Source organism: Carettochelys insculpta, chromosome 24 (assembly GCF_033958435.1).
Source record: "Carettochelys insculpta isolate YL-2023 chromosome 24, ASM3395843v1, whole genome shotgun sequence".
Lineage (NCBI taxonomy): Eukaryota > Metazoa > Chordata > Testudines > Carettochelyidae > Carettochelys > Carettochelys insculpta.
This window is the reverse complement of record NC_134160.1, coordinates 1,427,736-1,455,448: the sequence shown is the minus strand read 5'-3', so window position 1 is coordinate 1,455,448 and position 27,713 is coordinate 1,427,736. Positions and strand designations below refer to the sequence as shown.

The 27,713-nt window shown below is 54.4% G+C and overlaps 1 protein-coding gene across 2 annotated transcripts in view; it reads right to left on the bottom strand.

Annotated features, from left to right (window-relative positions):
• The window catches only part of RSPO1 (R-spondin 1), a 35,678-nt gene extending 10,757 nt beyond the window's left edge, over nucleotides 1–24,921 (bottom strand). For both annotated transcript variants that reach the window (XM_074976349.1, XM_074976350.1), the window contains exons 1-2: nucleotides 24,328–24,921; nucleotides 6,657–7,046 (exon numbers count right to left, since the gene is read on the bottom strand). In XM_074976349.1, coding sequence (XP_074832450.1) covers nucleotides 6,657–6,747 — 91 coding nt within the window. In that variant the 5' untranslated portion in view covers nucleotides 6,748–7,046; nucleotides 24,328–24,921. The remainder of the gene's footprint in view (nucleotides 1–6,656; nucleotides 7,047–24,327) is intronic.
• Between the last annotated feature and the right edge of the window lie 2,792 nt (nucleotides 24,922–27,713).

Here is a 27,713-nt window from a genome sequence, read left to right as displayed (position 1 = left end):
TGAGGCTCTGGTAGGTAATGGGGCTGCTTGACGCAGTGCTAGGGTGTGCTGTGCTGGAACTTGTATACACACGGGTATCACCACTGCAGCCTTCCCTGCTGCCCTTCCAGTCCACTTCTACTGGGGCTTGGCCCTGACCACCAGGGATCACCTCTGAGGCCAAGAGGGGTGTCCCATATCTTTGTCCATTATTGCTACTTATTATTATCGCACTTAGAAAGCTCAGCAGAGGTCGGGGCCTCACTGTGCTGCAATCACACAAGGAACAATCCAAAAAGACCTGTCCTGACACTAGATAGGCAATGGGTCAGGGTGGGGTAAAAGCACAGACAAGTCACGACTTGCCCCCTGATCCCCAGCAGGTCCCTCTAACACTTGGTCTCTGCACTAAGACTGGCAATGTGCCTTATCAGGATGGTACTGGTGCCAGTGGGGAAGGGGACTGAGCGCCGCTCATTGCAGGCGTCACCAAAGGCTGGTTAGATGGTGGCAGTTGCTGACTTCGGCCTGGACTTATGCCCTTGTCCCCAGAGCAAACTTCCCCCATTCTCCCCTCTGAGCCACAAGTTTTGCAGGGTCTCACTCAGGTCTCAAACACAGAATGTTACTGTGAAAATGGCATGCATGACGCTGGGCTGGAAACAGACCCATCCAGGCCCTAGCGTGGCAGCTGCAGAACAGCTTGTGCATCCTGCACTCATGAGTAGCCAACCACTACCAGCTAAAAGCCAGTGGATCACCTTACCAGCAGCTGTGTACCTGGACAACATCGATTTCCCCATTCTGGGGTGTGCTGTCACCTTGACAAGGCTTTGGGTTTAGTGCCCCACACAGTATGGATTCAAGAGCGGGGCGATTTCTACCTGTGACTTCTCCAAACTCTTTTGGTCACTGGGTTTCAGTACTATGCCTATTACATGCCATACATCCAAGATCTCTGTAACTAAGTGTTTGGCTGTAGGACCCTGTATGTAACCAGGTATCAGGTAAGTAGGTATATTCCTTCCATACGGAGCTGTTTCATAAAGACACAGGTAAACTTCAGGAGGGCAGAGAATCAGGCTAACACATGCCCTCTGTCTGCGCTGGGCTTGGAATGGAATGGGGATGCCCCACTGAGAGCAAAGTCTCTTGTTTGCTGCAGTCCTGGGCTTGTTCTTCATGACTATGGAGCAATGCTCATGCTGCTCCAGGTTCCTCTGAGGAGGCTCCCAAGGAGGCAGGTGAGAGCATGTGAGAAAACTAAGGACTCAGGTGGCATCCCTGTGTGCTGGTGCCGGAGGCCCTCTCTACAACAGTCTCCAGAGGCTGAATGCCATTGTCCATTCTCTGGCCACAACATCCTCTGCAGTGGCCAACCGGGTTTGGGTTTTGTTTTTTAAACAGGAAACTCAGCTCCTTTGTTTTCCTAGCTGAGCTGCCTGGATTAGCAGCTGAAAAGGGGAGCTAATTCCCTGCTCAGCTGGTAGCACTGAGACCCTGCCAAGCCCTTCCTGTGTGATTACTGCTCTCATTCAGCCAGCTCTCGCTCATGCAAGAGGAGCATTGAAATACTGAGCTCCAGGGCAGTGCCCTAGCCTGGCTCTGCTCCCGTAAGCCATTGAGTGCCAGACTCTAGGTAACTGGGTGATCATAACCCTTACGGGAGAGGAAATGCTCCTTTTGTCAGAACACAAGCAGTGCAGGGAGCACACACATGCCCTAGGAATGCCCCATATTGCAGGGGAGAGGAGAATGTGGATGCTCATGAAGTACAGGCAGGGACTGAAGCAAAAGAGTCAATGAAATAGAATCGTATTCTGTCACATCACACGAAGGCAGAGAACTAAGTATTGACCTGTCGTATACGTGCTTGGATACAAATACAAGTAGTCTAAATACTAAGATGTGTGAACTTGAGTGTTTGGCATTAAATGAGGATACTGAGGTCATAGGAACCACAGAAACTGGTGAAACAACATAAATCAATGGGACGTGGTAATACCAGAGTACAGAAGACAAAGGAATTACAGAGTAGGTCATGCTGGAGGGAGACTAGTATTATCGGTGAAGGAAAGTACAGAGTCAAATATAGTGTGGCAGGGCCTCTCGCACTCCTGGACCCCAGGCCCTTGTTCTGTCCACAAACTCAGAGGAGATCACTCCAGTTCCAGGAGCCTGTGCTCTTACTCTGTGTTAAGTCCCACCACTCCTATACACAGTCAGTCACAGAAACCCCTCTGGTTACTCGGCTACAGGGTAGCAGAGCCTTCCACACCCCACCCCACCCCACCCCAGCTGGCCAGCCTGGCCCAACTCTCCCCCTCCTCTTTCCCCTTTCCTGTACTTCCGCCTGCCTGCTCTAACCCCTCTGCTGTGGGGGCTCACAGCTGCCAGCCATCAGGCCTGGGTTTGCTCAGCCAGCTCCTATAATCCTCTTTAGGTGGGGTGGCCATGACAGAGCTCTGCCGCAGGCTCTTTGTCCAGTGGTTTGTCACAAGAGCAAAATAAGAAAAAGAATCCAGTGGCACCACTAAATCTCGAAGGATGGAAATGCCATGCTAGCATGATAAGAGTCTAGCAATAGGAATGTACTAGCAACCACCTGATCAGGATGGGGACAGTGATTGTGAAATGCTCCAGGACATTAATGAGTCTATAAAAAAAACATTAATTATGGGGGGGATTTCAATTACCCCCATATCATCTGGACACGTTACCTCAGGACGGAATGCAGAGATAAAATTTCTGGACACCTTCAATATCTGCTTCTTGGAAAAAACTAGTGCTGGAATCCACAAACGAAGAGGCAACTCTGGATTTTTTTTGTCCTAAGTGGTGCACAGGATCTGGTCCAAAATTTATAATATCCCAGGACTTCCCTTTTATCCCAACAGAATGTTAGGCACCATCAGGAAAAGAATAGATAAGACGACAGCAAATATCATAATGCCACTATATAACTCCATGGTATGCCTGCACCTTGGATACTACATGCAGATCTGGCCGTCCCCTCTCTGAAAATAGATCAGAGTTGGCAAAGGTACAGGGAAGGGCAACAAAAATGATTAAGGGTGTGGAGCAGCTTTTTTGTGAAGGGAGGTTAAAAAGACTGAGGCTGTTCAGTTTAGAAAAGAGACAGTGATGGGGGATACAAGAGAGGTCTGTGAACTCAGGAATCATGTGGAGAAAGTCGTTAAGAACGGGTTGTTTACCCCTTCCCATGATACAAGAATCTGGGGTCACTAGCTGAAAGTAATAGGCAGCAGGTTCAAAACCAACAAAAGGAAGTATTTCTATACACAATGCCCAGTCAACCTGTGGAACTCCTTGCCAGTGGAAGCTGTGAAAGACATAAGTACAGGGGGATTCAAAAAAGAGCTAGCTAAGTTTGCAGAGGACAGGTCCCTTGTGGTGATTGGTCAAGGACACAAGCCCCTGCTCTGACTGTCCCTCAATCTCAGACTGGATCACAACTTCACTTGATAAAGTTCCCTGTTCTGTTCATTCTCCCAAGAGCACCTGGCACATGCCTCTGTTGGAAGGCAGGCCACTGGGCGAGATGGGCCATTGGCGTGCTTCAGCCTGCCCATTTGTATGTAACAAGGCAGAATGGGAAAGGCTGTGGTGAGCTCCTGGAGGAGAGGAGAACACGGGTCCCTGGCTTTTGCATTCCCCACAAGTTTAACAGCTCACGAGTGCTCCAGCATATCCTACCATCTCCTCCATGTCACCCTAGCAGGGCAGGAACCTCTCTGAGTGCCCTCTCTTGCCAAACAAAGGCCACATGCCACAAGGCCAGGATCCGCATGCTGCCCCAATGGCAGACGGACTGGCAGTGGCCATCAGAGTGGATGGGGCTGGGAGGGCCAGGGGTGGCGTGCAGTTTCCCAGCCACTTTACAGACTGGCAGGAGGGTCCAGTGAGCAATAGACAGGCTGAAAGGAAGTGGGGAGCCTGGGCGGACAGTGGCCTCTCTGCATGGACTTGTTCAGACCAGCTCCATTGTTCAGTTTGCAGATATGGCCAGCCCATCTGTACTCCCCTCCATAGGTGCAAGAACTAGGGGAGCTGGGGGCTGCCGCTCCCCTGGCTGACAGTGGCTTCCATCATGCCCACAGGTTCCAGTTTGATTCAGTGGCTCTCAGAACGCCCTCACCCCGCCCCCCACAGACACTGTCACTGCACCACTGCTCTTCTCTTTTAGGGACCAGGAGAGAAGAAGACAGGAGGGGGGCAGTGGCCCAGAGTGCTCCGTGCTGTAGCTCTGCTGATGCCCCTGAAGTTGCACCAGGGATCAATATCTTTGGGGCAAAGTCTGCCAGGCCAGAGGGCTTCCCCCCATGATGTTTCTGCCAGGCCCCTCGCTGCGCTTTGTGCATTACTCTCAGGCATCAGGATGCTGGAACCATTTGTATAGCGGTGCTGCTGATGGGAACCATGAATTTGGCACTGGTTACCATTTCAAGGTGGGAGTGGGGTACAGCAGCACTCGGGGGAGACCTTGCCTGGCTTATTCTAGCTGCATACGAAGGGTGTCACTGCAATGGCAAGGACACAGGACATGCCCTAGCTCAGCTCAACACGGGCAGATAGGGCCCAGTTGTGTGGCTCACAGATCCCCACCTCCTCCAGCTACGATTTTCATGGAGACCCAGTTGGAATCGCAGCTCATGCCATTAACCACGGCAGCATGCCTTCCCCGTAGCAAGCAAGGCTGCCAGCTTCTCACAGCATTCACAGACACGCACCGTTTGGACCCGTTCAACTTATATCAGTATGACAGCCAGGGAGCAGTCCTGGAGCACCTTAAAGAGTAACACACGTACTTGGGCATCAGCTTTCCTGGATAAAAACCACTTTGTCAGATGCACGGAGTGGACAGCACAGAGGGAGGGAGGCAGAGACACACAAGGGCATATGAAAACAAGGGAGTCACTTTGCAAGCCTAGGCCCACTGTTAACAAGGGCAGTTCAGTCAGGGGGCAGATATACCTGTCTCATAGAACAGGAAGGGACCTTCAGAGGTTATTGAGTCCAGCCCCTTGCCCTCAGGGCAGGGCCCATCACCATGCCTAAGAGGTTTTTTTTTAATCTATTTGCCCCAGATCCCTAAATGACCACCTGAAAGGCTCAGCTCACAACCCTGGGTTTAATACGCCAATGCTCAAGCTATTCCTCCCATGTGTGGCTCACTCCCATCAGTGTAGCTAATCTGGTGCAAACCTCCGTGTGGATATTCTTATTTCAGTTTAAAATTGGAGCTAAAGTTAACAGGCACCTGCACATGCCCTGAAGCTGCTGAAGTGACCTAAGAGTGTCTACACAAAGGTGCATCCCCATAAGGGTGGCAATTTAAAAGGCACTCTTAGTTAAACCGGAGCAGGTCTGTGTAGAAAGCTGGCCGGAGAGCGGTAGCCCCTGCCATGCTGCATGCTAACCTGCACCAAAATAACTAATGCGGTTTGAAGTCACTCACCCCCTTTGTCATTGCCTTGCAAGTGTGTGTGCAGATCAGGCCACAGAGCCCATGTGAGATGCATCTCCAACTGCTGAGCCAACCGAGGCCCAGCCCGCAGCACCCCCTGGAAGCAGGATAATTACTGCTGAATCATGCTGGCTGCTGGGCCAACCAGCTGTCACCAGGCTATAAAGGAGGGAGGTGTGGGTCATTAGGTTTGAGAGGTGTGGTGGGTGTTGCAGGAAGGCTATCAAGAGTCATCCATGGGGCTGCCAGAGGCAGGGACTTAGTTAAGGCTGACATGTAACAGTTACTGCTCAGACAGTTACTAGCTGTTGTGGTCACTAGCTCAGCATTTGTGTACTTTGCTAGAGAGGGGCTAAGTGCTCCACCCATTTGTATCTCCTGGGGCTCAGATTAGAGAGAAACCCCCTTTTCAATTTTCTTGGTGCTCTCCTCAGCTTAAGGAACTTTCCTGAGGTGCCTGCAGCCCTTGTTGTGTGCATGAAGGGAGAGAAATTGCTAGTGCCTCTGTTGTGCCTCTTCTACATACTGCCGTAGCTGCTCATGGCCTCTTATTGGCCCTAATGCTGCAGGGTCCTTAATGGCAATGTGGAGCTGGACTGGTGGGCATCACCACCAGGTGATGGGCTTGTAGAGAGAGAATAGAGTCTGACAGGCATCCCATGACCTGGGGCAGTGGGTGGGGGTGTGGGGGGGGATTAAGTCACCCTGTTCATGCAGAGTAGGACCAGGATCAGGAGGGGAGGCTGGAGGAACCAGCTCCCATTCTGTGTGCAGGAAGTTGCTGTGAAGCTGTCAGTTCAGCTGGTAGAAGAAAAGTGGGTGCAGAGGAAGCCATCTGGGGATGCTTAGAAATAGTCTCTCTGCCAGAAAGAGAAAGGGATGTAGCCTACTAGTCAGGAGCCTTGTGGGGTTTAAGTGCTGATCTGGCAGATAGAAACAGCCCCCACTCCTGTCCTGAGGCACTCACGCAGTCGGGGACCGAGTGAGATGTCAGTCTGTTAGCATATGCTGGGCACAGTAAGGCTCTCGCATTATTGCCCCTTTCTGTACTGCTTACCGTGAGCCAGCCCCTCTCTAAACAACAGCTGCCCCTGCCCTCCCCGTCCTGTCCCTGGGGGCACATCACAGGCAGATGTTCACAGTTGGCAGCGTGAGAGGCAGCTGGAGGAGAAAAGCATTTCATACGTACTTCGTCTTTGTCTCTTGCTCTTCAGCTTGCTGCTGCCTGCTAGATCCATCACACTTAGAAAAACCACCACCAGGAATAGTCCAAGCTGCATAGTAACTTCCCAGTGCCTCCAATGCAGGGTGATGGGAAGAGTCCGTTCCACAGCGTGGTGTTGGGCTTCGCTCCTGCTAGTGCGTCTTGGGCTGGCTCAGAACAGGATGTCTGTATACGGGGGTTGGTACGGGACCATATCTGCACACCATCATCTCAGCCACAGGACACTTAAGTAGCAGGTAACATGAGTCTGCCTTCAACCCCATAAGGAGCACAGGGGCTTGGATTGAGTCCCATCTGGAGGCTGGCACTCAGTACACGTTAGCTGCTTGTACCCTCCAAATACACACGTACAAACTGGAAGGGAAAGGGAAGAGATTAACCATATGGAATAATAAATGGCATTTTATGTCTTGTGCGTAAACAGCTCAGCTGGGCACTGCACAAATCCCTGCGTGCGCAGCGAATGAATGAGCAGGCAGGGAGCCTTAACAGTATGAAGCCTTGGCAGGGCAGAAACTGGTGGGGCAGAGAGGATACTAACAGGCTAAGTTACTTGACAGGTGTATCCAAAAGTTCCGGTTTGCTCAGGAACAAATAGCGCCTCTTTCCTTGGAGAACACTAACAGGGCTGAGTATGAGTCTTACGTTGAATAAGAGGCGCCCTGTTTCTGGGTAGAATTTACCAACAATGCTTTCAACCCTGATCCCTTCTTGCCCCATAGCTGCCAGCCTGCAGAGGGGCTCTTGTAGGCTGCCAGCTTCAGAGGTGCCAAGTGGGCCTCATGGAATGTCAAGTAACGTACTGTGGGAAAGTGGCCATTAGCTACTGAGGTTTCATGCTGCCCTGCTTGTCCTCCCACACACAGACGCAGGTCAGTTGTCCCTTGGGCAGATCAAAACTCAGAGGCTCCGGCTCAGCAGAGATTGTGACATTTTGAGAGTTATTTTAATCCCAGGCCAGAGCCACAACCCAAAAGTTCCTGCACAACAAAATTTGAAACTCGCCCCCAGCTGCAGCACAACGGCTTTTACGGCGTGTGTCAGTCAGCTCTGCCCAGGACGAGGCTCAAGGCCAGTGTGAAAATATTCTCGTTCCCTGCAGAGTGCTCTGGAGAGTCTGTTTTCCAGAACCAGATGTAATCGATAGACACACCAAACCATGCACAGGAGTTACTGTCTCCAGGCTGTCTCACACCTCTGCTGCCAGTCCAGCCAGCAGGGCAAGCCCAGGTTAATTAACAAGCTCTGTGCTGATGTCACAGCATTGTAACCCCAATCCGGAAGCAGTGCCAGAGGATGGCCCTGTGAGAAAACCACTGCAGCATGATGTGAATGAGGGCAAGGGCCAATCTGAGACACCCCAAATGCATCTGTGCAGTTTGCAGAGCAGGAGAGAGAAATGTCTGAGTGTGTAACAAAGACCCCTTGGAGGAAAGATGCCAGCAATGCCTAGAACCAAAGCAAGGAACTGGAAGACAGGACCCCTGAGCCCTTGCAGGCTTCTGCCACGCCTTTGCTGCACGACTTCTGAACAAGTCTCTTAACTCTGTGTCCCATTTTTTCTGTCTGTAAAATGGACACAATATATTAACACTCAAGTTACAGTGATGCTCAGCCCATTGCTGGCCTGGCTTTGAGCTACTGTTGCACTCATACATTCAGGGTGGTCGAGGACTTTGCCGGGCACTGGGACTCTGGTGGGAGGCGGCTCCTGGAAGGAGCAGGTCTGGGCAGTCTGATGGCAATTTAAAGGGATTGGGGCTCTGGCTGCTGCCATTGCTAATATAGTGGAGGCAGGGCCCTGGGTGCTTTTAAATCTCTGGTCCTCAGGACAGCTGTCCCCTCCCCTTTGGCCGGTCTGCACACATTGTAAGGGACAGCCCCTGTCTCAAAGACCTTAAAGCCTAAATAGACAAGGCAGAATTATTATCCCTGTCGTGCAGCTGGGGAATTGAAGCACAGAGTGATTAAGTGACTTGCCTGAGGCCACACAGGACTTGTGACAGAGCCAAGAAATGATGCCTGATACTACTGGTCCTGGACCAGTGCCCTACCTACATGGAACATTTCCCACTCCAGTGCCACTGACCAGACCCAGAGCAGATGCATTTACTCAGGAACAGGAGACCTGTTGGCCAGGCAGGATCAGCCAGGGGCCAACACCGGCTGCTTCAGAGGGTGGGAGAAGAAACCCTGCGGTCAGCAGTGTAGAGGAATTTGTCCTCAGGAAGGTCTCATCCTAATTCCTAATAGCAAGTGGTTTAAGCCCTGAACAAGGAGTTTTCTCTCCCTTCCAACACCCTCCTTTCAGCATCAGACCTCGTTAAGTTTCTAGTCTCAGTGGTAGTGAGGTCCATGGTCTCACAGAAAATCTTGATGACCCTGGAACAAATGATGTGGAAATGGCAGCATGTTTTCCCTGTAAAAAACACTTCCTCCCACCTCTAACACGACACTCCCTAGACTAAGCAATGACAACCAGAAGGGGGAGGTTTCAGGGTAGGGGATGCAATCAGCAGCGACGGCATTTGCAAACCAACCTAGCAACCAGGCAGACCGGGCAGGGCTGGTCTGGACTCCAGACACACATGTGTTGCCCAGACAGTGCTGCCAAGGGGGCAGTGTGCAGCTTCTCTTTGGAAGTGACGGAGGAGGTGGGCTTTCCTGTGTATCGTGTGCCTGGGAGGGAGCGAGAGGTCCCAGCTAAGGAGAACGCTCTGACCCAGCGCTTCTGGATGCAGCAGGCAAGGCACCCCCCCAAGTCCTGCTGCCATTGTGGGGGACTAATGGGGACGACCTTTGCTCTGTGAGGCCAAATGAATAGAAAATGACTTAAATCCCTTTAGAATAAGTCCATGTCACTGGTGTGCCCAGGGCCGGTCTCAACGGGGCGGGAACTCGGTGTGGGCTCCAGGAAGCCCCACACCTCTGTAGAACAGCTGGGAGTGGGGTCATGCTGCTTCTAAAGCTCTCAGCGCTTGGGCTGGCCCGCGTGCCTCCCCCGCACGGTGCCAGGCTCTCTCTCGTGCAGAGGGCAATGGGGTTTTTGGCAGAGTTTGTACACCAGCAGCTCAGCTGGTGTCAATCATTGTAGCTCCGTTGGCTTCCATGGCACCATGTCCATTTGCACCAGCAGAGGGTCTGACCCTAGGCCTCCACAGTGAATCTGCAGCCAGTGCTGGGCAAAAACGATGCTGCCCATCTCAGCTATGCAGCAAGCTGCAGGTGCCTCCTGAAGTTCAGCGCGGCAGCCGCTCCCTCCCACCAGGAGCAGCCAGGGAGCTGTTTACAGTGCTCAGGCTTTGGCTTCCCACCAGCACTGGCACACGCAGCCTCCAGTCCTACTGGCAGGCAGGTACCAACCAGCTACAGCCGGCCTGGAGGTGGGAATGTGCCCCAGGGACAGTGCTGGGCAGGGGCCAACTCCACTGCCAAACACGGGTCCCATGGCCAAGAGGTATTCTGGGCCAGCTGCTCTGGGAGTCTGAGCGTAAGGAAAGAGGCCTCTGGTGGTGCCCAGGGTCGGGGAGAGCCCCCTGTCACAGGGCCACCCCCGAGCTGGCCAGAGGAGATCTGGCCAGAGGAGCTGGATTTGGGGAAGTCTGCTCTTCCCTGCCACCACAGCGCAGCCTGGCAGCTGCAGGATTTGAACCCAGCACTAAGCTACGGCCCTCACCCATGCCAGCTCGAGGAGGAAGTCCTTTGGCTTGTGGCAGTAGTAGGCCACCCTCTCTAATGGACCTGCCACTGGAGGGGACATGACCCCCATATTGTCCAGGGGCTGTGCCAGTGATGCTAAAATGGAAGGCTAATGGCTGCTTGGGTTGCAGGATGATGCTGATGGCTATGAACTACTCTTCACACATGTGGCAAAGGGCCATGGCCACCCTCCCATCCCGTGATCTTGAACTTCAGCCCAGCCCTGCTGCAGCCCATGTGGAGCTGCCCGGCAGGAGCACTTCCCATGAGCTGCTTGGGAGAGCCCGCAGCAGCATCCAGGGGATTTTCAAATAAATAGTTGGTGGCTTATGTAAACCCGGCCGTGTGCTGGGCCTGCAGGGCTGTTTGCTGCTGTGCAAACATTGTCAAGTGCTTCTGCTGCCAAAGCAGGGATGTGGGCCTGATCCTGGGGCCGCTCTAGCCCCTCCCCACAGCCTGCTGGCGCACAGGTGCGCAGGGACGTATGGTGCCATCTGGTCTGGAGCAGAAACCTTGTGTTGCTGATTTGGGCCCATCTGCAGCAAAGCGCACGCCCTGGCCACACTAACGTGCAATCCCCTTCCCAGCCGCTGCAGGAGGAGCAGCACCAGCAGCTCCCAACATCCACAGCCAACGGCGCCCCATGCCCGGAGCTTTGGCCTGGCATGAGCATTACCATTTACCCACAGGGGCCAGGCAAGGTTCGGAACTTGCTGCAGAGGCAGAGTTTATCCTGGATCTGGGCACATCTGGTGCCCACATCCTCAGTCTCTGAAATCCATGGAGGTGCTGTAGGAGGGATGCAGGGCTGGCAAAGGCAGCGCAAAGTATTCTGCTCCAGACGAGTGCCTGGGGCAGCAGGACAGGATCCCGTCTGCTCCAGGCAGCTTCTGGGGAGTCCCCACCCGTGACACAGAACACAGCTGGGGGCAGGGGGCATAGTCTCTCCATTCATGGCGAGGTTTGCGGCTGGGCTCTTACCATGCACTAAACAATAGTGGCTCATGCACAGAGCCACAGCTGCACGGCTCCAGCCACCCTGTGTCTGTGATTCAAGCGAGATGGTTATCGGCTGCAGGAAGCATTTGTGCTCCAATTCCTTGGTGTCTGCATGGGCTTCCAGCTGGGACTCTGTGCCTGGCCTTTGGTCTAGGAAGCCTGATGTGGCTTAGGCCCCAAATGTGAAACCCACCAGTGAGCCCACGTGTACCCTGCTGCAGAGGAGTTCAGGGTGACATGTGCAAGCCAGAGACAGGGCCTTGCAGAGAAGGAAGAGGGCTGGGCTCTGGGAAGTGTTTCTCTGGCTACTCCCACAGGTGCAGAGACTCAGGAGAAATGTAGAGCTGGGGAGAGGACTTACAACCAACACTGAATCTGGCAGGTCCTGCCTCCTGCTCCTCCTCCACCTGCAGACAGGGACCAACTCTCCCGAAGGAATTCCCAGTGCAAAATCAGCCACCAAACCATTTCTGCAGCCCGTTCTCAGCCCGTAGCTCTCCCACATGCCTTTCGCTGCAGTATTTGATGTTCACCTTGGCGCCTCTCGCCTGGCCATGTCAGTTATGGCAGTGAAAGAATTGTCTGAGCCCTGGTACCTCTTCCATTTCAAACGAAGCCTCGGTTCACTGCAAGTGTTCAGCCTCTGGAATCCCACCCCTCTTCCTTTCAGCTGGACCCAGAGATCCCAGGGTCGCTTTCCCTTTGCTGATTATAGCAGGTTTCTGGTTCACATAGTCATGATTAAGAATTCAAAACTGGCTTGTGAGAGCCGTCTCCAGTCCTGCAGAATTCCCTATCTAGGCAAACATTCCTAGCTGTAAACACAGCTGCTAGAACTTTCACAGAGAACTCTCACTGCACGCAGAGGGCCAGCAGCCTGTCTAGGCACCACTTACATCCCACTCCAAGCCTCCAGTTGGGGCTCCTGCCGTGCAAAGCCTTTGGCATTTCACCCAGAAAGCTGCCTCCGAGGGACCAACACACTCAAAGCAAATTCCTTTCCAAATGCAAAAGAATTTTTGCAACTTTTCCCCTGTTCTACCCCAGGCAAAACCTCAGATGCCAGGGGTGGCTGCTGCCCCAGCCGAGCAAGTGAGTTTGTGTCCTGACTGGAGATGGGACATGCTGAGATAGTTAGCTAAAAACTGGCTTCACTGAAGAAATTGAGGAAATTTTAAAGCCAATGGGACCATTTGATCCACTAGCCTGACCTGTGTAACGTACGTCCAAAATGCACAGGAGGCGGCCGGAGCAGCAGATGCCCTGAAGGCTCCAGTGAGATTCTTGAGCTGCTTTCATCTGTCCCACAGCAAAGGGGCAAGGAAGATGGGTGGTGGAGGAGGACTTGCTTCCAGAGCCTCCTCCCAGTCTTGGGCTATGAAATATGATTCTTCAAGCTATTGAAGAGATTCATCAAGCCCTGGTTGCTGCAAACTATTCCCAGTCTAAACATCAGCAGAGTGGTAAGAGACTTGCACTGTGCTCCCATCACCAGGGAGAACTTAGGGTAACCTGAACTGCTCTGTGTGCACCTGGCAGGTGACTTGTCCTAGCATCCAAGATGACAGCAAGCTGCCTTGTTTGCAGTCCAGTCTGGCTAAATTGGGAGTTGGGACTCCACTCAAACCCAGAAACGTAAGCCGTCTCCATCATTCACCATCAGCCTCCTCCTCGTGAGCAAAATAGACCAACATGTTCGGCCTGGTAGACTGAAGAAATTATGCCTAAGAAGCAAATGGCTCATATATTGCCCCTTGCTTAACACACTGAGCAATTCAAAATATAACCGGGCTCTCCTGAAGGCTTCCTGAGTCAGGGAGAGAAGGATCAGATGCTCCCACAAGGACTGGAGATGGGACAAAGGAGATGGCAGCAGCATATGACTCCTGTGAAGGTCTGTTGGCAAGTCAGCTGGCTTGCAATTACAGACCCTCCTGGCTGCAGGATAAGGATGCTTGGGGGAGGAGAAGCTGGCATCTGGGCCTGGAGCTGGGTGAACAGTCTAATTTGTAGTGGACCATTTATCTGATGCCTTTCACCATGTTAGTGCTTTACCTCACGGGCAGGTTGCTGGACTTTATTCCTTCTTCCGAGCGTTTGCCCAAGTAGTTTCTCCACTGCTTTGCTGCAGGGCACTCCGAAGCTGGGCTGCTTTGGCTGGGTGCAGAGGTGACACAGTACAGCTCCTTCCTGGCTGCACAACTGCAATGCCTGACAAATCCTCCCCATCACCCATTCAGAATTTGTCTCCCACTAGTGGTTGGCAGCATGGATAGAAAATTCCCTATTCCAGGGAACTTTTTTGCCCGCACAGCTCAGGATATTCCTAGAACGGGAACACAGGCCCGGAAAATCCAACGCCAGTCTGCTGGAATGGATACGTGGAATTCATCCCCTGCTGAGAGCAGGCAGCGTGAGGCGTGTCTGAGAGGTGGCAGATGCTCAGAGCACCAGCCTGCTGAGTGCCCCTTGGCACACTCTTTACAGCACCCCAGGCTGTGGGACTGAAGTGGGTGCAGGCCCAGTGTCAGCCCCTCACCAAGTATTTCTTTGCCTCTTGTTTTTAAAACAAACGAACTTTGGCCATCACCTGGTCCAGTTTTGCAGCAGCAGTCCCGAGTGCTGCGGCTGGTCAGCCTACTGGAGCAGACCAGACCTTCCGCAGCATGTCCAGACAAGCTGTTGCCAGTTGCCTGACACACCCAGATTAGGGCTGCAGGGCAGAGTGGGTTCTGATGAGCAGCCAGACTGGTAGGCTGAGGACAGACAGTGGTGGCACTTCCTTGCATCAGACAGGGCTGAGTCTCAGCTCAGAGCCATGGTCAAGCCTGCAGCACACCTCACAAGAATCCCAGAGGACAACCCCCCAGGGGCACAAGCGCGGGCAGGAGCTGGTGCTGTTGTCCTAGTGTGGCTGTGGGGCACTTCCCCCACTGTGCACACCAGCCAGTAGGCAGCTGACAGCCGGTGGTGTCATGGTGTTTTGCTGCCCAAGGGCAGTCCCTCATGCCTGCAGTGCTCAGAACAAGATGCTTCCCTGGAGACAGACACAGGGATTACGAGATGCATGGCCCCCATCCCACACTGCTAAGCCCTGCACAAAAAGCAGCCGCAGGGGACTTGCTGATGAAACATTGCCACCTTTTGACAGGCTGGCAGCTCTCCTGCGTCCAGTGCCACCAGTGTCCATGCACACAATGGAATGGAGAATCCAAGCGCTCCGCTCCTGGCTGCCTGAGCCTGCTCTGAGTCCTGCAGCCGGGAGCTGTGCCGGGGAACGCAGGACAGCAGCACTGCTTCGTCAGCGATTCCTGCTCAAGAAAGCAGCCTTTGTAGCTCTTCTTTTAAGGAGGCTTGTCACCTAATGCCTCCTACAGCAGCTCTGTTCCATCCTCCCTGAGCGCTTGGCCCCAAGGCAGCTGAACATCAGATGGCACTCAAGCCTGTTATCCCAGCCCTGTGGTCAGAGAAATAGAATACAGCAGCAGAGACTTTGGGCCCAGTCTGGAGCAACTCTCAATGGAAGCGCTGCTTCAGGGAGGAGAATTGGGCCCTCAGAGCAAGAGCCTTGTGACCCTGGCCCAGCAGTTCTGCTTGCCCCTATTTGCATGTGGTATGCCAACCCTGTGGCAACACAGCCACAGACCCCTTCTGTGGGCAGGAGAAGTGGTAGCTCAGTAACCCAGACACACACCAGTGCTGCGTCTCTGGGAGCGTCACAGCTCCGCTAGCATCTGTTCTGGGGCCAGCCTTTTTATGACCTCCACTCCAGATGGTGTGAAGCCGCTTGGAAACACAAGTCATTGCAGGAGATGACAGAGCACTAACTGCCGAACGTGCAGCATCTGCGGCTCATGACCTGTCTCAGAGGCCCCGTGCACTCTGCCATCCACGGCACCTGCCCCTTGCTACAGAACCGTGCGCCTGTTTGAGAAGAGCCCTTCCCAAACGTTCACCAGTATCGAAGGAGGGGGGCGGTGTCTGCCTGAGTCTGCACCCTGCCTGAACCACTGGGCCAAGTTCTCTGCTGGTGTAATCTGGCCCACCTTCAAAGAGCCTCCTTCCACTTTCAGCTTGCAAGTAAATCTCCCCTCCTCCCACCCGGGAATGGAGAGCACATGGGCTGACGAGTGACTGGCCCGGGGAGTGGGGGACTCGACATGGCACAGACGCTGGTTCAGTAGCTCAGAGGAGTGGGACCTGCCCCACTAGGCTCTGACACCTACAGATGGCTGTATAAATAGCATGGTCACTGGCTGCTCGCCCCAGCTAGGACAGCCACATCAGGTGCTTGCCCAGAACCCAGGGAGCTGCATCAGCCCAACAGAGAGAGAAACGATTTCTCTCACTTTGCAATGCAGCTGCCACATCTGGAAGGCTGGTAAGTAACACTCCAGCCCACTCACAGGCAGGGGAGGCAGCAGAGGCATCTGGGGACACCGGCTGCCATTTCAGGAAACTGAACCCTCTCGCTGTGAGCCAGGCTGGGGAGAGCGCTGCTCACAAGTGCTTGGAAGCTTGGGTCCCAGCACCCCTCCCCTCACTTGGCCTCGCTGGCTGGGTCTCGAACCTTTACCTCACGGGGGAGACTGCCATGGGTCCCCACTCTCAGACCACGCCCTGCAGGTCAGACTGGGTCTGGCACCTGCTGCTCTCCCCTTCTGATGCAGTGACCAGCAGTGAACAGAGGGACCCCAACCAGCCTTCTGGAGCCAAAGCCTGGTTCACTCTGAACAGCAGCAGCAGCAGCAGCAGCAGCAGAGCATCGCAGGGGAACCCCTCCCCCAGCACAGCTCTCCTGCCACCCCCGCCAGAGACCTCCTCAGAGAGCCCCCAGCAGGCAGGTTCTCCCCCAAAGGCGCCTGACCAGCACTCCCTGTAAGCTAAGTGCTTGGGCGGCTGCCCCAGGAGAGACTCAGGTGTCGCCCAGCTGATCAGCAGAGCACCCACAGCCGGCAGCAACATGTGTTTCTATGGGTGTGCACAGCACAACATGCACAGAATGAAACATATTCTGCGATATATGGAAAAAATGACTCCTGCCCCTTGCTCTGGGAGCATTGGCCTTTGACCCTCATCCATCTCAGGGAGTGAGCCATCCTGGGACAATGCCCTGGCAAGCCCACCAGGCAGCAAATTGCCCACCTCTTCCCAATTAACCCAGCAGCTGTCAGACTGCGGCATCACCCCTCTCCACTGGCTGTTTTCCCTGACAGATCCGGGAACAAACTAACCCCATTTCTGCAGACAGCCCACAACACAAAACCCAGACAGCCGGGACCCGGGATCTGCAGATTGGCGCTGGCTGCTCCAACTCCGCCACACAGCCCAAGGGCTGCTCCAACCACCCAGGGGAGGAGCAGAGGGGCCAGGTGCAATTCAGATGTTCGCGATGTGCTCTTAGGATTATGCCACCCACGTCCATTCTGCATCGGCTCGTGGCAGCTCTGCCGAGGAGATCCAAGCCCCTGCACCTCCATGGTGCCCCAAGGAAGGGTCTGGGGAGTGGTGTAACTGGTGCTACTTGGAATGTTTCAGTAACGGGATGTCACGCACAGTGTGAGGTCAGGCCCCAAGGGAGTGGTGGGAAGCATTTCTCCTGCCAGCCAGGATAGAGCCTGGTCGGGGGTCAGTCACAGCAGGAGTGGGAGCCACCAAAGGGCTGTGGAAAAGGCAAAGGCCCAGGCAAAGGTACCAGGCGAGGCGTGTCCCATAGAGAAAGCAAGGCCCTGGTGAGAGCTCAGCTGGAGTCCTGTGGGCAACCTAGTCTCCCAGGCTCCAGGCTGATGAATTCAGACTGCAGCGGGTGCAGAGCAGGCTGGCGCAGCTGAGCAGCGAAACGAAGGGCCTCTCTTGGAGAGAAGACAGGAAGAGTTCAGCTTGTTTAGTCTCACCAAAAGCTGGCAGAGAGAGGCTCAGACTGCTGTAAATACATCGGGGCAAGTACCAGGGACAGCAAAGAGCCACTGAAGCTCCAGCCCGGTGCTGGCACAAGGACACGTGGAGCTCAACTGGCTATGAACAAATCCGGGCTGGAAATGAGGTTTGTGGCCACCAGCTGGGAGGCTCTGGAATGGCTTCCCAACAGGTGTTATGGGGCAAACGACTTTAAACAAGACAGAGGTGGACAAATGTGAGTGTGAGGTTGTGTGAGGGGTTGCTTGTGGTGGAGGGGGCAGGGTGCCAAAGCCCCTGGGCTCACCGTCCGTTTACATCACATGATCCCTAAAGCTCATGCTTCTGGGTTTCTGGCAGCCAGCGGCAGGGGTCAGGAAGGGATTTCCCACCCTTCCCTAAAGCATTCAGCGGGTTATTTTCTCTCCTTCTTCCGATGCATCAGGCGACTGGCTGGCGATGAGACACTGGAAGGGAGGGTGGGCCAGGCTCTCAGGTGGCTGTGAGCATTCCCCCTCTCTGGTGCTTGGCTGGCTGGTTCTTGCTCCCAGACTGAGGGCCTCGTGGTCTGCCACATGTGGAGCTGCGGAGGAACTTCCCTTCATCACATTGGCAGTGACGTGGGGGCAGCGTGGTCTTCCTTTGCAGCAGGAGGTGTAGCTCGCTTGCCAGCACTGAAGGGGGTTTCACACTTAATCATCTCCTGGCCATTCTGGGGGCCTCAATCTCTGGTGCATCTCAGTCCCACCTCTTCTCCGCTTCTGGCGCAGACAAGTCCAGTCTCCGGAGGGCTGTGGAACTGTGGGCTCATTTCAGTCATTGGGGTCAGTGTGTGGGTGCTGGCCTGCCACACACAGGAGGTCAGATGAGCTGAGCCGGTGCACATGTAGCATCGGTAGGCCCCGATGCACTTCACAAAGCTGGCTAGCTTTCCCTATGCCCATTTTAGGGGTGGAGAAAGAGAGGCACAGATGCATACTGGTGGCCAGCCAGCATGCTGGTGGCAGAACTGGGGCTAGAAGTCAGGTGTCTGCCATCTCCTGCCTGCTGCCTCCCACAGCTGGGGCTGCCTTCCCACTCCTCTTTGGAGCCACAAGTGCAACACTCGGCCAGCTCCCAGCAGCAGCCCAGCCCAGCCCAGCCCAGCCCAGCTATTAGACACTTAACAAGGGAAGGTCAACTAATCATCAGAGAGATCTGGTGTGGACAGCAGACTTTTCTCCTGCCAGTGGTGCCTAGTTCTCAACGGCGTTAAATAAACTACTTCAGAAATACAGACTGGAATAAATCTTTGCAAGCTAAACAAAGTCAAGCGCCCGCCTTGCACACAGCAATTCAGCCGGTGTTTATGTTAGCCCTGCTCCGTTCTGCTCTGCCTTTCCCTCCCATTGCAAGTGTGCAGGAGGTTTCTTGCAGACAGGGAGGGCAGCTGCTGGCAGGTTTGCTGGCGGAGAGAGGGGGCAGAAGGAGGCAGGTGATTTGGTTTCCAGCTCTGACGCTGCCCCCGAATTGCTAGTTTTGCACTTTTCTGTTCCGAGCTTCAGTTTCCCCACTGGGAGACCGGGGCGAGGGCTAACACCCACACAAGGGACATGCTCTACAATCTTGCAGCGAAGAGCGCCACGTACATTCAAAGCTGGCACATGCAGCTACCAGAGGATGCCTGGCATCCTCCGGCCAGCAAGCATCCGGCCGCATACACACGCAAAGCAACTTTCTTCTGCTAATCCCTCAGGCAATAAAACCCAGTGGCATTAAGTCAAATGTCCTAACCAGAAGGCCTTTATCTGATATTTGATTTCAGAGCCAAAGTGCTGCCAGAGCCATAAACCATCAAGTTAAGTGCTGAAAAAAAAGAAAAAAACTTGGCAGCAAAAACCTCTGCAGCATTGTTGAGGTCTGAGTCCTTCCCCCAGCGCCTGCAAAGTGCTCACAGCAGCTCTGCGCACTCTGGTTCGGGTGTCGCACCGGGGACAGGTCTAGCACAGATGCCTGCCTGCCCCAGGTCCCTGCTGCCCTGGCTACTGCCTTGCTCAGTTACCTTATCGTCACTTTCACATCGACCCATCACCTGAGCAAGGCCCTAGAGTCTATCTCCAGGCTGCTGCTCACCAAGGGAGAGCCCATAGTGTGGATTAGAGTGACAAGGAAAACTACCCTTGCAGTGAAAGAGTTACACTGGGCCTCGATTTGGCCCTTGGTTCTGCCACCGACTCACCATATGACCTGGGGCACATCACTTTTCCTTATCTGTGAAAACAGCGGACAACACTCCATTTTGTCCACCCTTTTTCTGTGAGGTCTAGAGGGGTTGGTACAGCCCCTAGCATGCATTAAGCCTCTAGGTACCAGGGTTTCCAGTAAGCCACCCAGCAGAGATTCGGATGCTGCCCAGCTGACTAGCAGAGCGCCCGCCGCCAGGTTTTGGGTTTCTACTGGGGGTGCACATTCACCCATGTCTCGGTGCACATAACAAATGTGTTCTGCACACAGCAGGAGAAGACGAGCGGGTACGTTGCTGGGTAGTGCTGCGATATTCTCACACGTACCAGTGCTCCAAGCTCGCCTGTGATGCAGCACGTCGTAGACTGTCCTGTATGGTAGGAAACTGCCCACCGGGAGGAGACTCTCATCTCCTTCTCCACTTGCTTTTATGAGAGTCTGGAGCGAAACAGGCCAACGCCCCCACCAAACATGGCCAGTACACAAGTGCTCACCTCTGCCCTTGGAATCCAAAGGGATCTGCGAATTCTGCAGGTGACAATGAGCTCAGGTGCAGGTGGCAGGGAGGGAGAGACCCAGCCCCTGACTGCCTTCTGCTCCTTAGTGCACCCGCCGGCACTGTGAGCATCCTATGCTCAGCCGGACTAGGGGAGGGTTAGGAGAGGGCGGGGAATCTCCTTTGGCGCAGGTCCAGCTCAAGTGTTACTGCCTTTCCCCCGGTGTTTTTTGCACAATGGAGCTCCACTTCGCAGTGTCAGCAGCATCTACACACACAGTGCGTGGGTCAGGTGAGGCACTTACAAACGGTGTTATTTACAGAGAAGAAAGGCAGAGGCAGAGGCAGAGGCCCAGAGCAGGGGGCGAGGACTCAGAAGAGGTGTTGTCAGTGGAGATGTCAAGGGGATTCAATGTGTGGCTGTTGCCTGAGAAGCGCCCTCTGAAGGGTTGTGCTAACCTCAGGCCCTCCCTTGGAAATACTTAGCACAGCTACAGACAGAAAGACGAGGCACCCACCTGTGCTTCACTGGGCCAGAAACGCCCCTCCCCCGCCACTCCCCGCATGACCCGAAGGGAAGTAGGAAGGACGGATCAAGGGCAAAGCTCTAAACAAGTCTGAGCAAACCGCCAAAGGTTGCAGGCTGGTCTGCCAGGGAACGTGCACCTCTTTTCCTTAGGCCACTGCCAGGGAACGTGCACCTCTTTTCCTTAGGCCACTGCCAGGGAACGTGCACCTCTTTTCCCTAGGCCACTGCCAGGGAACGTGCACCTCTTTTCCATAGGCCACTGCCAGCGAACGTGCACCTCTTTTCCTTAGGCCACTGCCAGGGAACGTGCACCTCTTTTCCTTAGGCCACTGCCAGGGAACGTGCATCGTGTTGTGTTAGGCCACTGGAAGCCCCAGTTCTTTTTGACATTTAAGCAGCAGTTTGCATCAGCTGAATTAAGTTCACCCTGAGCTGCCAGGGCTTAGGCCAGACCCCCGCTTGGAGCATCTTCCAGGAGAGCAGCATCAGTGTGCCCCAGGCAGAGTGCCCCGGGCATGGATGCGGCTCATGCCACAAAATTTCACCTTTGCTGGTGTCGCTTACTCCATCCCCCGAGCACAGGAAATGGAAAGTGATGCTTTTCTGCTGCTGCTGTGTCTGCAGCTGTGCTGTGCTGGTTAAAACTCACCTCTCAGCACCCCCTGACTAACAGAGCTGGCTGGCAAAAGTCTGCTGCACAGACCTGCCTGAGGGAAGCCAGCCTGAGGCAATAGTGGCAGGGACAGAAAATCCCTACACAGCACAGGGTTGACCTGTGTCAGGGTGGTCAACTGGTCTAAGGCACCAGGCTCAAGCTGCTGTCTTCCCCTTCTCTGGGTGCTCTGCCTGAGTGAGGGAGGCGTGGGGTCAAACCCTGCTCCTGACAGAGGGGTTATTTGCTATGTGCTGACCTGGCGTGTTTTCAATGTCTTACCTAACCTTGCGTAAGCCCTCGCTTCTACTCTGTGCTGATTAGGCCTCAGCTGGAGTACAGTGTCCCGTTCTGGGCCCCACATTTTGGGAAATATGTGGAGAAACTGGAAGGGGTCCAGAGAAGAGCACAAAAATGATTAAAGTTCTAGAAAATATGAGCTATGAGGGAAGATCGAAAGGACTGGGTTTGTTTAGCCTGGAAAAGAGGAGACTGCGAGGGGACATGATAGTGGTTTCCAAGTACCTAAAAGGGTGTTACAAGGAGGAGGGAGAACCTCTGAGGACAGGAGAAGAAGCAATGGGCTTAAACTGCAGCAAAGGCCGTCTAGGCTGGACATTAGGAAAAGTTTCCTGTCAGGGTGGTGAAGTACTAGAATCAGTTGTCTAAGGAGGCTGTAGACTCTCCATCACTGGAGACTTTTAAGACCAGGTTCAACAGACACCTGTCAGGGATGGTCTAGACAGGGATGGTCCTGCCATGAAGGCAGGGGACTGGATTTGAGGTTCCTTCCAGTTCTAGTGTTCAATGATTCTGTGACTCTCTGAACAGAGGGCTTGGAATCCCAGGGCAGCACGGTCTGGGCAAAGGACAAAGCTCCATGCTGAAGAAGCATCTGCTAAACACAAGGTCCCCGAAAATCTCCCCAGCAGTCTTGCACAAATCAAGAGAGAGCCTAGCTTTGCCTGGGCAGGACAAGGAGTGGGCTGGTGGTGGGGGGATCTTGTGCTTCCTCTGATCAAGGAGTTCCAGCAAGTTTAGCTGTGAACTTATTTGCAGCCTGTCTTCTTGTTCCACCTGAACAGAGGGATCCAGAGGCTGGAGCCAGGGTGGGTTCAGAGCAGGAGAGATGCTAGAAGGACTCCAGCCAGGCTGCCCCCAAAACCTGGGGCTGCTCCGCTGCTCACACAACATGCCCATGTTGGTCAGTAATCAGCGGTTCTTCCCAGGCATGTAAAATCAGGAAGCATGGTCCCCAGGAGCCAGGCTGTCAGCTGAGGCTGTCTGAACCAAGGACACTGGGTAAAACCCGGTGGTTCTGTCTGTGTTTTGCTTTAACCATACCCCAAAGGAGGACGTCTCTCCAGGTCAGTGCCTCCTCCCGATCCCTGGCTGAGGTCGAGCTGGGAGCAGACTTGGCATGGGAGAGCCTGGCCCTTCCTGAGAGTGTATTTTGCTCCCTGTTGTTTGATCTTTGCCCCGTCTCTGCTCCCTCCCTGCCCTCTGCTCTGTGTAAGCCCCCGGTGTGCATAGGGGAGCTCAGTCCTTTCTGAGTGCAAATCACTGCAGGCTCTTATGGGCATGGGTGTTTGACCAGGCTGGTAGAGTGGCCCCATGCTCAGGGGTTTCCCTCGGCAGCAGAAGAGGTAGGTTCGGTTCCCTGATGTACCGCAGACACCCACCTGAGTTTGAGCAAATCCCTCCGTCCCTGTGTGGCTGTCCCCGCATCTTACACTGTGGAGGCGAGCCCCCTCCCCCCAGCAGTGCTGAGGTAGCCCTGGGAAATACTGCAATGCTACAGGGCCCAGATAAAGTGATGGCAGTAATGGTAACTTTTGCTGCCCTGGTTCAAGCTGCCCTCTCCCAGTGCTCTCAGCTGGGAACAGCCCAAGCATGCTGCATGCTGCCCCAAGGCGGTGCTCGCTCCCGGGAGTTCTCCCACGGAGTTCATGGACCCGCAGGCAGGAGACAAGGCTTTGCAGAGTTTCCCACCCTGCAAACAGCTCTGCGCCTGATGGTGCTGGGCAGACAGAGAACGTTCAGGGCCCCAGAGCCCACCTCTGCCAAAAGCACTTGACTGTGCATCATCCTCCAGGGATGCATCTCCCTGGGGTACTGGGTTCTGTCCTGAGGGGTTGTAAAGGACTCACAGCTTGGCAGGAAACAACAGGAGACTCTGGGGAAGGAAGTCCCAAAACTCCCAGAGTTCTGCCTTCTCCTAGCTCTAGGCAGATGGCACTGAGAGAATCTTGTGCCCCAAGGCGTTCCTTGCAGGGCCGGCTCTTTCCTCCATGCTCCCACCTTGCATTGCACAAAGGAAAGCCAAGAAGCAGCAGCCAGCCTTTCTGGTTCTGGGACTCCCCTCCATCACCTCCCTGGTGGAGTCCAATGCCCTGTTATCCCAGCCCAGCCACAGCAAGACAGGGACCAGCAGCATGACTTAAAGGGGGATCTCTCCCTGCACCTCAGGAAGGTGTGTTAACTCAGATGTCTACTCACTACCAGAGTCATTCAGCATTGCTTCCATGCTGTGACCTCCGTGAGAAACAGCCTGTCCACACCCTTACCAGGTGCTCTGCAGGTACCTGCTGTGCACAGATGGCCTCTTCGTTTGCAGTGAGCCTGAATTATCCATGGCAGTTTAAAGATGCAACTTCTTTCCGGCTCAGTCAGCTAGCCTCCTGATTGCCCAGCTCACCAGGATGCTTGCTACTGTCTTTTCAAGTCAGGGTGGAACTGTAGTGGCCGTACAGCCAGTTATAAAATATTAGACTCCTGCACTGGAGCTGGTGGGATTTTGTGGCTGGTCTGTTGGCAGCAGCTCTCTTTGATAGCCTAATATGTATTTCTGAATATCTCTCCTGGTGACCTCCCCGGAGGTCTGGCATGCAAAGCACAAGCAGAGAACAGAAAAGAATCACCCACCTTCCCCGTAACACTTCTCCCAGTTTGACGGTCGGGGGACTGAGGAAATCCCAACAGAGCCTGCTGTAATTCTTTACAGCTTTCCAGTGTCCGAATTCATTAGCCATAATGCACGAGGCAAACCCGCAAATCAGAAGCCGACAAGGTTCCTAGTGTTAGCTAGCAGCCGGCATTGCAAAAGCTTAATCTAAACAAACATACGCCGCGAAACCCTTACCTCCAAGTTGTCAGTCACTCATGACTGCTGAAGAGACTCTACTAGTTTCTCAGTTTTAAAATACTGCAGAAACAATCACAAAAACCCTCTGTTCCTCCAGGGAAAGTTACGCACAAGTGTCTGTCCAAAAATTAAAAAAAGGTCCCTGCGAGCTCACTGGGAAGTCGGGTGCACTGGGACTTCTGGTAGTTGCCTGGGTGGTTGGTTTAGAAGAAGATTTGGAAGAGCCTCACAAAGCCTGCGGAGAGCAAGACACCCTTCTGGGATGTGCAGGATTTCAGCTTGTAAAGATCACCCAGGGTACTCTATGCTCCGTCAGCCCGCACTGCTCCCGGTGTCTGCAGTCATATCAGAGCAAGTAGCACATCAATAATGCCTGCTCGCAAGGCCGTAGACGCCATCATCTTGCAAGGAGTGCAGCTGCGTGGGGTTCTAAAGTTATTATTATTACCAGAGTATCCAGCTTTGAAAAAGCATCTTGTGCAAACTCCAGCATGAGGGAATTCCACCCTACTAGTACCACCTCCTAAGACAATATCCAGCCAAAATATTGTGACTGTTGCAAAACCCGGACTGGAGCTCACCAAAGGACCATCCGATGTAACATCCAGAGCCAAGAGCGTCTCGGTAAATCACTGGAGGATGACACAACAGATAGGGTTCTTTGTAGTCTCTTTTATTTATGACTCTTTCCTTAACTTTTCAGCCTGGTGTATTAAGTCTTCAGCAGCGCCTACTGCATCTGTTAATAAACACAACAAATATTAAAAGCAGCTTGTTCTTTTCTGGAGGGGGAAAGAGACCAGACTGGTGAGCACAAGTGCCTGGGTTTTTTCTGTCTGTAACTATGCAACAGCAGGAAACCTTCATGCTCAGGAAGTTAAAGAAAGACTTTCTTACTGGAGAACAACCCTGCTATTGCTGGGAGCTGTCCTCCTGTCCCTGCAGGCCCTGTTCCCTCTTCGGTGCCAGGTGCTGTGTCCCCTTCCTGTCCTCTCAGTAACACAGGCACGTGGAGAAGGGCCACCTACCAGGGGCTACCTTGGGAACAGACCCATGGGCAACGCAGCAACAGAAGCCAAGCAGTCACCTCTGCTTTGCATCATGAAGTCAGGCATTCGTGCTAGGAAAGCAGGGAGCACAAGTGCTGGGGAACCCCCGAGTTCACGGTCAGGTTTCCCTCCCTGTGTTGCCGCATCGTTCCTGGCTCTGCTGCAGTGTAGCCCTTGGGAAATGTTCCCTTGCTTTTGATGGCTGCAGGGTCATGCCTGAGGCCGCGCCAGGGTGTAGTGACGCGTCACAGCATGATCCCCAGCCACACTACCTGAGGCTGCGTGAGCCCAGCGGATCCCACAAGGCTGGGCCTGCCTGGCCCTGCAGTGCGTGCTTCCCAAGAACAAGGGAACTGGAAGCCTGGGTAATCTGTGCTCATCAATAATCTCATGTTCGATATTATCCCCTGGGCCTGGGCCAGCTTTCAAGCTGGGTAACCACGCTCTGCATACCTACCACCCCCATACCCCTTGCCTTCACTGCAGGTTGTACTCCCCTCCCACTCCAACCCGCAGCGCTGCTCTGCCAGGCAGACGCTGGCTGCCACCCACGCAGCGCCTGCCTGTCAGCCGCAGGGAAGTGAGCCGTCCAGCCAGAAATGGGGGTCAAACACTTTAGGGATGTTTGAGATCTGAGAGATTCTCACGGCCATCGCTGCTGGCCCGGCGTGACGCGGTCACCGAGAAGTGGCAGCCTCATCTCCCCGTGCCTTGGCCCCAGCTGGTTGGACTTAGTTGGGGTTGATCCTGCTTGAAGAAGTGGGCTGGACTCCATGACCTCTTGAGGTCCCTTCCAGCCCTGTGATTCTATGATTCCCTGATTAAAGGACCTGCCCAGTCTTTAAATGAAACCCAGTAGCTGTAAAGCACCAGCCCCTCACGGCCCGCAACCAGCAGATTAGCAGGAGCCGATGAGCTGACAAGCTGGACAGGTTCTTTGTCTCGTGCAGCAGGAATGCAGCCCTGGCAGCAGCTCCCCCATCCTCTGGCCCTGGCGCAGTGAGTTAAAACCCCTCGCCTGCCCCGGTGCGGTTATTTCTAAATGACACAAAGAGCTACCCAAGAGCCAGTGCTCACTCATTTCCCTGTCACCAGCGAGGCAGTATGGCCAGCAGGGCTGGGACCTTCCTCCACCCCCATTCCCTGCCACCCACACACAGCCCACCAGCAATGCAGGACAGGGGTGTGATTCAAGTCGGATCGCTGCTCTCAGAAAATGAAGTCCCCCACCTTGCAATCACCCAGGACAGCCATGAATGTCCTGACCTGCTTTGGGTGCTGCTAGGGAGGCCTGGCAGGTCGGTCCCCCTTGCTGGGTCTGTGCCTGTGTTGCACCATTGGTGTCAATAACGGGAAACGGGAGCAAAGCCCTGGGGAAACAAGCCTTGAGTTGTTCCAGCAGACGGTAGCATCCAGTGATTCAGCTTAGGCCAGTGATGGGCACCCTCAGCTAGTGAGTGGCTGCAGGAGCGGCCTCCTTCATCTCGGCAGGCCGCGAGGTTGTCGACCCCAGCTGGTCCCCTGGGACAGGGCAGTTTTCTGACGGTGCTGGCGTGCCTGGCATTCACAGGGTGTGCTGAACGAACTGTAGCAGTGCGGTGATTGGCTGCAGAGGGCGCGCACGGCTCTCACAGTCCGTGCTGCGTGCAATAAGCTCGCGCCTCACTTGGCGGTCCCGGGCGTTATGTGTGTCGCTGTGGCGATACCAAGAGGAAGAACCTGCACGGATGAAAGTAGCAGAAGCCACAGCCCTGTGCATGGGCAAGAGTGACAAAACGTCTCGCAGGCCACACCTAGAACCCGACGGGCTGCAAGATGCCTGCCAATGGCTCAGGCCTAGCGTGACCCACACCCAGCACCTGAGGCTCCAGAGGCTGAGCACACAGCAATTCTCCTGGGGGGATCTTGTCCCTCTGCAGAGGAGCCAGGCCTGGGCACTTCGTTAGTTCCGCATCAGCCTCGAAGCCGAGCATGGCCAGCGCCTGCTGCTTACTGTACAGACCCCCCATGTCCACCCGCTGTCCTGTGCCCCACACCATCAGTCCTCTCTGATACGCTAACCGCACGGAGCTCTGCTCGCCCTTTCCCTGCAGTCCCCAGCTCCTTCCTCCCCACTCCAGTTGGTCAACTCCCTCTTCATGTGGAGCTCAGAGCTGGGCTGGCTGCATCTTCCAACCACATCTCTGCTCTGCTGCAAACAGAGGGGAAACCAGCTCTCTGTCCGCCCCCTTGTTCATGCTGTGCCCCGTTCCTGCCCCAGAGAGGCACAGGGAGCTGCCAGGGAGTCGGGCTCCTCCCCATTCGTTTCAGAGTCCCTGCCTTTCGGCACAGGGC